Below are 12,642 nucleotides of genomic sequence, written 5' to 3'. Positions count from 1 at the left end.
CAGCCATTAACTCTGTTAATTTCATCTAGTAATCTATGTGTACAAACTCATAATTAAAAAGGACATACTAACATAAAGTTTGCTACAAGCAAGACATAGAAAGCAAGATGAAGTTTGAACAAATTGATTTATTGCAGACAGCTTTACATATTTTTAATACCCACAAAACAAATGTTGTATCCTAAGTTTTAGTAAACTTTCAGTTATTATACAGTTGTGTGCTCTGATCTCTTGATCAATAAAAAAGGGAATTTAGCTCCATCTTTTTGTTTTATATAGGATATTTTTGAGAGTGACTGGTATACATCTCGGAACCTCATTGGAGAAGCAGATATCATTGTGATTAAATATTCTGTAAATGACAAGTCTTCATTTCAAGAAGTAAAAGATATTTATGCACCACTGATAAAGAAAACACTTAGTCACTGTTCAGTTCCAGTTATAATTTCTGCTGTTGGTGCAAGACAAAACGGTATGTGCTAGAAGTCATGTTATAAACAGCTGAGATATCAGTATTATGCTAAGTGTTGGATGAATCATGATCAGACAGCTTTGTTATTCGACCACTCATGGTATAGTTAGTACTTCTTAGAATTGAACTTAATATTCAGAAAACATTTTACCTAGTTTGATGGGTTCCAGTTGAAAGAGAAAAAAAAATGAGAATAACTCGAAACAGTATCATGTTATATAGGTAGTCCTTGACTTGCAACTGTTCACTTAGTTAACATTCAAAGTTACAACAGCATTGACTTATGACCATTTTTCACACTTATAACATGTGCACCCAGTGGTCACATGATCAAAATTCAGGTGTTTGGCAATTGGTTCATATTTATGATGGTTGCAGTGTCCTGAGGTCATGTGATCCCCTTTTGCAACAAGCAAAGTCAATGGGGAAGCCAGATTCACTTAACAACCATGTTACTAACAACTGCAGTGATTCACTTAACAATGGTGGCAAGAAATGTCGTAAAATGGGGCAAAGCTCACTTAACAAATTTTTCACTTAGCAACATAAATTTTGAGCTCAATTGTCGCAATTCGAGGACTACCATATGCTCATTTTAAAAGCAATCTAAAAGCATTAGCAGTATTCTGAATTAGAAGCTGAAGAATGTGGTTCTTTTTAAAATTTGGTTGGTACAATTATGAAGAGCAGATTTTCCCAGGAAAGTATCACTTTTCTGTAGAAGACTAATTACAATTAATGATGGAAAAATGACAAAATATCATGATGCAAAGTCTACTGTATCATACTTGAACATTTTCATTATATTTAAGTCATAGGATTTGTGGCATGATGTTTTGGCATTTCATATTTTCACTTGCCTCCTTGTGAGCTCCTGCGTCCCTTTCTGAACTTGTATAGGAACAAAACTAGTATAGTGATTCATGAACTCAGAGTAAAGAAACACATAATTTGTAATTGTGAGAAAAGGTTTTCTAAATAATGTGTGTATAAGTTGTACTTTACACACTTGCAATAAGTCATCCACTATATTACTGTATATCCATAACAAAGCTTTTTCTTAGGGTAGATATTATTTTTGTATTTACCACAGCTGAAATTTAAGAATTCTGCAGCAGAAATTCTCAATCTAAATTCTTAATACCAAAAGACCACATTAGAATTAATACTGATTAATCTAGAGAGACTTATTAGCAGTCTTTGGTAAGAAAATTAATTTTAATAATTTCCATGATATATTATCAGTTTGTGTGGTGCATTGATCATAAAACATTTGGCACTTAAGCTTCTTTATAATATTATTTAATGATTTTAGACAATTTTTATATTAAGTGATAGAAATTGTCCTTGACTTACAATTGCAATTGGGATCTGAATTTTGGTCGCTAAGCAATGCGCTTGTAAAGCATGACTGTATCACTTAGAGATGGCTATTCCTGCAGTCTGAGTTGCTTTTGTTGATCAAATTTCATAACCATTAAGCAAGGCAACATCCTTGGCTTAAGTCAATGGGGAAACTGACAGGAAGTTGCAAGTCCCAGGCCAGCAGGCAGATAAGTGGCTACTGCTGCTGGGTTTGGGAGGAAGCAAGATGACTTATGGAGGTGCGAGGGAGAAATTGTGAGGGTTGGGGAGACTTTGCAAGAGGTCATGTGAGAGGTATCATGAAAGTTGGAGAGTGAAGGCATGGACTGGGGAAGGTGGGTGAGGGTGTAGCATGGGTGTGGGGAGGATATGAGGGAATTCTTGAGAGGTGCAGGATGGGTTGGAAGAATGCACAAGAGTGTGGTGAGGGCCCAGGTTAGGAAGGGTGTAAAGGAATGTGCAAGAGGTGAGGCGTGAATTGGGATGCAAAAGACTACATGAGATGTTTGGTTTGGGCTGGGGAGTGCACAACACTGTAAGGGGTGCACAAGAGGTGTGAGTTGGGAAGGTTGAAGGGTATGTGTCAGAAGCATGAGTAAGAGATTGGGGTATGGGTTGGAGAGGATGCACAAGGTATGTGAGTGCCAGTACGGCATGAGCACAGAGAGCCTGGGGGAGAGTATCGTGTGGGTGGGGAAGATTTACCCCAGTAACTTGCGGCCTTTCGTGCTGTTTTCTTTCCATTATCTTTCTGGGGAAGCTGGCAAAGAAGGTTGCAAATTATAATAATGTGATTTCATGTGCTACAACTGGACATATCAACTGGTTGCCAAGCACCCAGATTGTGATTATACGACCATGGGGTGTGCTGGGATGTCAGACTTAATCTTACCTCATTTTTGATCAGGTAATTTTCTTAATAGATTATGGAAATGCTGTAGTTATTATATATCTTGACTTCAACAGAGCAATTCAAAACAAGCTGTTTAACAATATAGTTACATATGGTTATACATTTGGTTCAAAATTGTACTCAGAGAATGCTCATCGGTGCTACATCATACTGAAATCAGATATTGAGCAGGTGCTATACAGATCAACCCTAGGTCTGGTATCTTCAATGTTTTTTAAGGAATTTAGTTTAAGAGATGGAAGGAATCCCTATCAGATTTATAGATGCTACAAAATTAGCTGGGATAGCTAAACATTAGCAGCAACATTGAAAGTGATCAAAATAGGTTAGAAAACTAGGCTGTAAGTAACAAAATAAACTTTAACAGAGACAAGTACAAAGTTCTTAGGAAGGAAATGTCAAATGTGCAGTAGAGCATGAGGCATGTACATACTGTATTTGTGAGAAAGTAGTGTAATGTGGATGCAAAGAAAATAAATGCAATTTTAGACTGCATCAGCAGAAGTATAATGTCCAAATAATGCAATGTTTCCATTTTATTTTGCTCTAGTCAGACCTACCTCATGTTGCTCTCAGTTCTAAACACTGCACTTAGAAGAAAAATTCAGAGAAATTGTGACAAGTTAATAGAATGATATTGAGGACAATCAGGGGATTATGAAGTACTATGAAGATAGTTCTACGTAGCTGGGCATGCTTAGTCTTAAAAAAGATGATAAGGAGGATATAATCTCCAAATATATGAAATGGTGTCAAAGAAAAATTCAGGGCAGAAAGATACATTCTGACTGAATTAGAAAAAGTTTTCTAACAGTGAGAGCAGTTTAACAGTAAAACCAATTATTCAGATAGGTGGTAGTCTCCACTTTATTGAATGTTAGGTGGCGGCTAGTGCTTGTGCTAATTGCTTGTGGTGTGTTTTCATCTGGATTACAGGACTAAATTTGACTGCTTAAATAATACCCTCCAATTTTGTAATTTGGGATTTCTAATTTCAAATGGAAATATTTCTCCAAAAGTTCTTTTGTTTCATAATCACTATGCAGGGGCATGCTTTTTTATTATATTGCTGTATATTGTAGCTAAAGCTGTTTAACCTTACAATGCATGAATTCTTAAATTTCATAGGCTTTTACGTTTTGCAGAGCATTTTTAAGTGGAGAAGAAAAAAATAAAGCGCTTTCAGATTTGGAAGAAAACAGCTTTGCACTGTGATGAAGTTCTTTGACAGTGCAAAGAAAAATAGCAAAAAGTACCAGAGTCTCATTAAGATTAAAAAGATTTCACTTATTTAATATTTTATTTAGAATGAAAATTTACTATGAAATAAATCTTAATCATTATTCATGGTATCACTAGTACTTCTGAAGAATAACGATGTGGATGTGCTAATAGATGTATTTATAGAGATAACTATAAATATTGTTTATATTATGTTGCTGTTGTCTTACATGGACATAATTTATTTAGAAAGGTTGATAAACTAATTGAAATAATTAGTTATTTATAATGTGATTTACCACTGTTAATAGATGAGAATTTTTTCCTTTTGTTTGAAGGATTATCAAATGGAATTCATTTGCAGTTTATTAAAATCAGTGGATACAGAGCTAATTTTGAGTATACTGTGAAGAGGTGTGTACAATTATATATTTTAAAAAGCATTTAAGTTAATCTTAAGTCTTAGTAATTTTATCGATACACACATACAAAGACACATATAAATAATTGCTTGTTCACCTGTAAGAATATTTTTTTCTAGAGATTATTTATTCAATCTGCAAGCCGTATTGACTGGCTAGCAATAAATATTAAATACTCTTGGAATATTATATTAACCACAATACCTTTGCTGAGTGATAGCTTTCAGCTCAGAATTCACCTTATTGTGTTCGATAGCCTATTCACTTAGGACTAAATTCATATTTGAAAGTTTTCATTAGCTAAAAATTTAAATGAAAAAGGATGCTTATTTCTGTGTGACACAGATAATCTTTCAGTAAAATGAATTGTGTAGTTTTTTAAAGGAGCAAGAACTGTCAATATTAATAATAAATCAGTGGGATATCTGCTGCATGTATTGATACATAGGCATTATTTGTTATTCTTTAGATTATAATCCTGTCAGAGTGAATTTAATTGAAAAGAAGGGTTTACTTTTGAAGAGACATTCTATCTGTCTGTCTGTCTATCTCATTTATATGGCTGCCCATCCCACAAGAATTCTTTTTAACTAATTTTAACAATTCGTTAAAACAAATACATAAAGCCAATCATTATTAAAAGTATAAAATAATCATCATTAAAAAAACACTGCACAGGGGAAAGTGTATCAGCCATAGTGATGGAGCTATAATAAGATTTTACTCTTTTCCTGAGATCCCAGTCCTATTGACAAAGGTGCCATTCTCACCAAGCATAAACCCTGTGGATGGAACCTGCAGTATGTCTTCTATTAGACCTGATGGGTTGGGCAGATATAAATTTGAAGAGGCAGCCCCTCAGATGACCCAAGCCCTGCCATGAAGGGCTTAAAAGGTTAAAACAAACATTGTGAATTGGACTGGAAGCAAACTGGCAACCAATGTAGCTCACAGAGCATAAAGTGTACTTTTCTAATAAGATATACAACTGTGTGCACCACTGCATTTTGCATTAGTTGAAGTCTAAATATTCTTTCTTTATTTTTAATCCTGCCACTTGTCCATATTCTTCAATCTTTTCTATCAATTTGGACTCTGTTTTCAGTGGTTCTTCCAATATAAAGACCAGATCATCTACAAATGCTTGTAGTTTGTATTCCTCCTTTTTTATTTTCTTTCCCTTTACTTCTTTGTTTTGTCTGATGTTTCTGTTTAGTGCTTTCAAAGTCAATACAAACAACAGTGGCGACAGAGGGCATCCTTGTCTAGTTCCCTTTTTAATCTTAATATTATCGTCAAATCTCTATCATTACTTTTGCGGATTGCTTATGATATATTGCCTCGATTGCCTTGATAAATCTTTCTCCAAAACCCATCTCTTCCATTTGCAATAACATAAATTACCAATTTACATTATCGAAGGCTTTTTGTGCATCTAAAAACACTAAGGCCATTTGCTTCTCTGGGTGTGCTTCATAATATTCCAATGTATTCAAGATTCTTCTCATGTTATCTTTTATTTGCCTCTTACGCAGAAATCCATTTTGATCAGTGTGTATAAAGTGATTCTGGTATCTTTTAAGTCTTTCTGCCATAATAGAGGATTTCAGCCCTACTTTGATTAATGAAACATCTGCAAGAAAACAACCAAAATTAGAGAACATTGAAGACTCCTCATTTCAACCCTGAGCTACAGATACTCTCTGTTTCAGCAGTACAACTCTCTCTGAACCTCTGAGAAGCTTGAGTGTTCCATCCCATATTATTAAAAAAAATCCATAAATTTTTCAGTCCCAGTTTGGGGAATTACAGAAGGCTCTGGGAAAGAAAACAAAAACTCTTATAGAAGTGAAATTTTATTTAGCATATTCTAAATATATCTCTTAATTTGTTATAATAATATACAGTTAAATAATAGCCATGATAGTTTCTCATTAATTGTTTATTTTTTAAATTGTTGCCAAATACAAGTGACAATTATATTCAGCTTCAAGTAATCCAAAAAGGAGACCAAGGAATGAGGTTTCAATCTCTTACCAAAAAAACCTTTTTTTTCCTGCAGTTCAAGAGCAGTAATTTTGGTATAGTAAATCATATTTGTTTTTAGGTGGGAAGCAATTCAGCATCATAGAAAACTTTGATGCAATTGTTATTCAGATAAATCTAAGCATGAAGAATTTTAAAGATATATAGAGGAAAAATATCTAATAATGAAACTTCAAGTTAAAATGATTGTATAATTCTTGCCTGGTCCTTAGGAATAAATACTCCATGGTTTAATGCATAACTAACATGATAGAGTTTAGAATCATTGAATAAGAACCAATGTAATTAAACTATTTTTCATGAATTGTTTGCTTTCACAGAAGTCCCCTGCACTTGTCCTTTGTGTATCTCAGATAGAGGTAGCTGTGTTACAGCTTCTGAAGGAATTCAACTTGCTAAAGAACTAGGAGCCACTTACTTGGAACTGCATAGCCTCAATGATTTTTACATAGGAAAATATTTTGGTGGGGTGGTAAGTATGTTAAGATGCAAAGTATTTGACTTTTTTTCTTTTGAGTTTCCAAAATTCAGATCAGATGTTAGTGAGAACAATTGTGAAACTGTGACACACAATCAAGGCCCATACTTTGATAAGTCAGTCTTCCGCAAATTGGCATTCTCCAGATACATATGGATTCAAACTTTCAATTCTCAGCCAGCATTTTTGCTAAAAAGTGCAATCCTACTACCTCAGAAGGTTGATTATTTGGGAAAGCTGATTTAGAATTTTATTACCTCAGTATATCTAGTCCAAACTATTTTTATAACTATAAATAGTATAATGGAAATATGATTAGTATTTTTTCTCAATATGCTGCAAGATCTTATAGAAAGAGTATGCTAGTCATCTGATAGAAATCAGTTTAGACATTCTAACCATGATTGTTATATTTAATATTCTAAAATACATTTTTAAAAGAATAGCATGAGGTACTTAAGAATCTAATGACCTGAGGTTACTATTCTAGATCAGTGCCATCACATCATGTGGGGTCTATAGGGAAAACAGCATATTCATTTCTATTAATAAATCTAGTTGATCATTGGTTAAATCAATATTAGACGTAAATACAATCATTAAATTAATTTGACTTCGGTGAGATATACTCAGTCATGGAATAAATGACATTTACAAATGAATTTGTGTCTTAAAAACATAAATAATAGTCTCAAATGAGTAATAATATATGCTTCTACTAGTAGATTCACTAATCTTAATTTGGAAGTAAATTGATTTTTTCTAATTAAAATGTTTTCAATACGAGCCATTATAGCAATAGCAATATCACTTAGATTTATATACTTCTCTGTAGTACTTTATAGCACTCTCTGAGCAGTTTACAATACCAGCATATTGCCCTCAACAATCTGGGTTCTCTTCCATCTTGGAAGGATGGAAGGCTGAGTCAACCATAAGATGATCAGGATCGAACTCCAGATTGTGGGCAGAATTTGCCTGCAGTACTGCATTCCAATCACTCTGCCACCAACTTTGTTGAATCACCTGCTTTAAAAAGGGGCTTCAATGGGTATGAAGTTTTTCACATCAAAAACAGGATAATCAGTAAGCTAAAATAATAAGGAAAGTTATTCTACATATATTCCTCAAACTATTTTTTTAAAAAGTGTGAGGGATCATCCCTTGTAAAGTGTGCCAATTATATTTTTCTGTAATCACATGGTATCTCATTTATAAAAAAAGTAATTGCAACATTTCTAAGTGCTGGTAAAATAAAAATGAAATGGTTTTTATTGCCACTTTTTAAACACATATAACTATTATTACAGTTATACCTCACACAAAAAATCTGTAGTAATTAATATTATTTGTGAAAACTTGTACTCTGAGAATAAGCATATTAATACCTCACTTGCACTAATTTTGGTGTTATCTTTCCTTATAAATCACAAGGGTTAATTATTCCTAGTTCTGCCACAAGGCTAAATCAATAATAAATATGGCTTTCATGACACATGTGACTTAACTCGTACAAAATTTTTATATATCATTTATAAAATTATAATTATAATTTTATAAATTATATAAATTTCTTATTTTGTTTTGATAAGCTTTTACTATTTTATTATGGTAGTCTTAGAAAGTTGTGTTATTAAATCTGGAAGGAAAATGTAGACCTTATACCATACAGTATGTCATTCTGCCTACCTGTTACAGTGAAAAGTGAGGGCAGCACGCACTGTCATCTCAGGTTAACTGTGATCATTTGCTGTTTGTCTGTTGCTCTCTCAGTGGCAATTCTAGTTGGGCATTTATGTGATTTCACAGAAAATAAAATTACATGATTTGGTCCAGGAAGCAGGATTTACAGGGGTGGGCTGCTGGGGATTCACAGAGGTTCGGGAGTGCCCTTAGCTAAGATTCTGTGCAGTTCGGAGAACCCCCAAATCCTGCTCCTGGATGGCCCCACCCCACCCACCCCGCCCCTCACAGGAGCCCCCATGCGATTAATTTTGGATGCAGGTAAGTGCAGGGCATGCACGGAGGCTTGGGGAGGGTGAAAAACAGGTCTCCTGGAAGTTCGGGAAGGCTGGGGATGCCAGAGAGCCTCTGGAGCCTGAGGATGCCATTTTCGTCCTCCCGGAGGCTCGAGGAAATCCTCCATAGCCCGGGGAGGGGAAAAACACCCCCCCACACCATGGTGCAGAAGGCTAACTGGGCTACGCCCACCATGGCCACACCCACCCAGCAACCGGGCAGAAAAGCCTTTGCTAAAAATTTTGAAGCCCACCCCTGAGGATTTTCCCTACAATTTTGCTCAAACATACTTGATACCATAAAAAGTACTTTCTAACACTTTTAGTACTCTACAGTCAGTTGCATTTTTGTTTCAAATATATAATCTTGTTAGATTACTTTCTGCTGGTTTTAGTGAGAATTAAACAGTTTTAAGCAGGATTGCAAACCATTTATATCCAGAGTATTTAGGAAAGCTTAGATGCACAACAATAGTAGTAATTAGAAATATGGGTGACACTGATCAATTGCATCTTCTTAAATGAGTTTGATTACAAAATTTAGTGATACATGTTTTGTTTGATTTTAGCTGGAATATTTTATGATACAAAGCTTGAATCAGAAATCATCTGAAAAAATGAAGAAAAGGAAGAAAAGTCATAAATGTCAAGGAGTTAAGCCACCTCAGCTTGATCAGCCAGGTGCCTTCCAATATCTGTTGCAGTGGATTGTATAATGTTGCAGAGCTTATGAAATTAGAATGTAAAATCGTATTTCCTAATGGAATCTCCAAACTTTCTGGGCCAGAGAATATTTGGAAATTAGATAGGGTGTCATGGACAATGCAGCATTACCAAACAACTTTCATGACAGGAGCTTATTCTTAGAATAAGTTGAGGACTACCTGTAGGGTTTGTCTTTTTTTTCTTTTTTCCTTGAAGATGGGTTTTAAAACAAAATGCTTGTCTCTACTCATATACCATCCTTATTCTGTGGTTTATAATTCCAGAAGCATTCAAAAGAATAAAATGGTAATAGGATGGAAACTAGAACATCCGTTTGAATGTTCTTTCCGTTTAAAATAATAGTATTGTCCAGAGTCTTTATTAGTATTGTGTCTGGATATTGGCATGTTTCCCATCAATTACATAGGGCATAATGTTATTTGATTATATAAAATATAGGAAGAAGTTGATGTAACTTTTTAATGCTCACATAAATTTAGTATGAAGTAAAGTATTGGTGAATTATGAGCAGATAATTATTATTTTATGTTTTATTTCCCAATATAAATTGGACATCTCAAAATGCTCTTTATTTTTTTAGGATAAGCATAGAGTATCTGATTACAAAATTGCAAAACAATAAGTTGGTATCATAAAATATATGCCATTTTCTGTCCACTCATCTCACTTTTAAGGATTCTAGTATAGGCAATTGCCAGGACTGACTTGAAGGTTTTTGGGGATTCTCAGTCACCCAGGTCATGGTTGTCCCAAAAAACAACTGGACTTTGTTTTTTCTTGAAGATGTTTGGCTTCTCATCCAGAAGTTTCCTTGGATGAGAAGCGAAACGTCTTCAAGGAAAAACAAAGTCCAGTTGCCTTTTGAAAAAGCACCCATGGGACAATTGACTTGAAGGCACAAAGACTGACTTGAAGGCACCAAAGAAAGAGGAGATATCTGATTTTTATGTCCAAAGTCTTATCTAGAATGGAATTGGTACAAAAAAGTGAGCTTAGATCTTTCATACAGGATTGAGCAAACCTTTTGTGCTTGGTAGCAGCATCGATTATAATGGGTGAAATAATGAGGCAAACTGAGCAAAGTCATGTCATATACATGGGAGAGTCAGGAGTTATTTTTTTCCTAGGATTTGGAGGAAAGTAGGTATGTTTATGCTAAGTATATTAATACTAAGCCTATTTTAGGGATGACAACAACAGCTCTGCAGACAGGGAAGTTTCTGAAAGTTGCAGAAAAAGAGTGTGAGAATTCTGTTGCCTAACCTTCATTCATGACTTCAGTTCATCAACTGTCTCTCCTTCATGTGAACAATGATGGCAACTTTAGTTTTCTTCCTCATTTCCCCAGATAGCATCTTAGCTCTTTTTATTTGAAAAACAGTTAGGGTTCTTAAAACTGTTAGAAGGTAGAAAGAAACAAAACCTTGAGCAACTGTACTGCATTTGTAAACTAAGTCATCTTTAATTCAACAAAAATATCTGTGACGTTATTCAGAGTACAAACACTCTTTGTACTCTGAATATAATACAAATATGGAAAATTAGATTTGAAATATAATTGTTGCATATGGAGTGAAATTATGTTCTTAATAGCAAATCTGAGCTCTACAGTGCTGTTTTCTGCTGGAAATACTTTTAATGCTATTGTCTATGAGGATTTAACTTTTGCATAAAGGTCTTCAAGATTTCAGGATAAATGTAGTTAGAGCACAAATTTGTAATAAGCTACCAGTGTGGCAGCAGCTCCTCATAGCTTGCCAAATGCTCTAGTAGCTAATGGATTCCCCTCCACCCCCCCACACAACTTTTCTCTGCAGCTATTTCCATCTTCCCTCACTTTAATTATAATTTTAGTCTGATGCTGAATAACCAGTTCTTTCACAGAGCTCTTTTCTGGTCAAATTGCTTTAATTACTACATTTTTACCTAGTGACTTCAAAAGTAGTCTAAGAACATGCCTTTATTATAATAAACTTATTATAATAATATTAATTCAAATATTATGAAATAATGCATAATTCTTCCATGTTTGGAATTATGAAAGCCTACTATCTAAGAGCAGAATTGTCTTACTAAAAAAATCCTGATAAAGTTCTTTTTTAATGAGACAAACTAAGTTGTGAAACAGACAGCCACATTTTAACTTCGTGTTTATACTATATGAAAGCAGGCGGTCTGGTGAACTTTAATATATCCTGCAGGTATGTAAAATGGAGAGGTAGACAAATGATAAAAGCATGATAAAAGCAGTCACCAAAACAATCCAATCCATGTAGCTTATCATATTTTATGTGGGAGGAGTTTCAACTGTAATAATTTTATGTACAATGATTTTATGAACAGTTTATTCATGAATTCTTTTCTAATATATGCTCTTTCTTCTTTCTTTTTTAGAAAAAATGCCTATCTTAAAAGGCGAAGCCTCACATTATGACTCTGATTTACGTAACTTGTTGTTCTACTGCCAGTGTGTTGATGTGATATTTTACTCTGAAGACTTGAAGGAGGTAGCAAAAGCACACAGGATTGTTTTATGCTCTATTAGCCATGTCTTCATGTTGCTTTTTAATGTGAAGAGCCCAACTGACATTCAGGATTCTTCTATCATTAGAACTGCTCAATCTCTCTTTGCAGCCACTCAGGAAACTCTGTTTCCCATATTAAAACATGGCACATCATGTGGTTCACCAGTAAGAGTCATTGTTAAAGACTCATTCTTCTGCTCTTGTTTGACAGATATTCTGCACTTCATTTATTCAGGTATCCTCTCATAATAGTTCCAGCTGTTTATTGTCTGTTAACAAAGAAGAGGTTACTTACTGCGAGGGGAGTACATATTATTTTATTAAAATGGAAATCTATGCATTTTGAGTTAGCGTTTACTTTGGCAGTATCACTTCAGGGTACAGGTGGAGACATGTGCATCTAGTCCACCACTATTCCAGAAAAGTCCATTTAAAAAAGGAAATAGTAGATATACT

The 12,642-nt window shown here is 34.4% G+C and overlaps 1 protein-coding gene across 1 annotated transcript in view; it reads left to right on the top strand.

Annotated features, from left to right (window-relative positions):
* RHOBTB3 (Rho related BTB domain containing 3) overlaps positions 1-12,642 on the top strand; it is a gene marked incomplete at its 5' end in the record, with an annotated part of 33,079 nt that overhangs the window by 3,504 nt on the left and 16,933 nt on the right. Inside the window, 4 exons of the mRNA XM_087923221.1 lie at positions 280-472; positions 6,760-6,911; positions 9,505-9,616; positions 12,056-12,421. Coding sequence (XP_087779347.1) covers positions 280-472; positions 6,760-6,911; positions 9,505-9,616; positions 12,056-12,421 — 823 coding nt within the window. The remainder of the gene's footprint in view (positions 1-279; positions 473-6,759; positions 6,912-9,504; positions 9,617-12,055; positions 12,422-12,642) is intronic.

Source organism: Pseudonaja textilis, chromosome 2 (assembly GCF_049901715.1).
Source record: "Pseudonaja textilis isolate UNSWEBS1 chromosome 2, rPseTex1.2, whole genome shotgun sequence".
Lineage (NCBI taxonomy): Eukaryota > Metazoa > Chordata > Lepidosauria > Squamata > Elapidae > Pseudonaja > Pseudonaja textilis.
The sequence above is the reverse complement of the archived record's forward strand: the minus strand, read 5'-3'. Positions and strand labels throughout refer to the sequence as shown.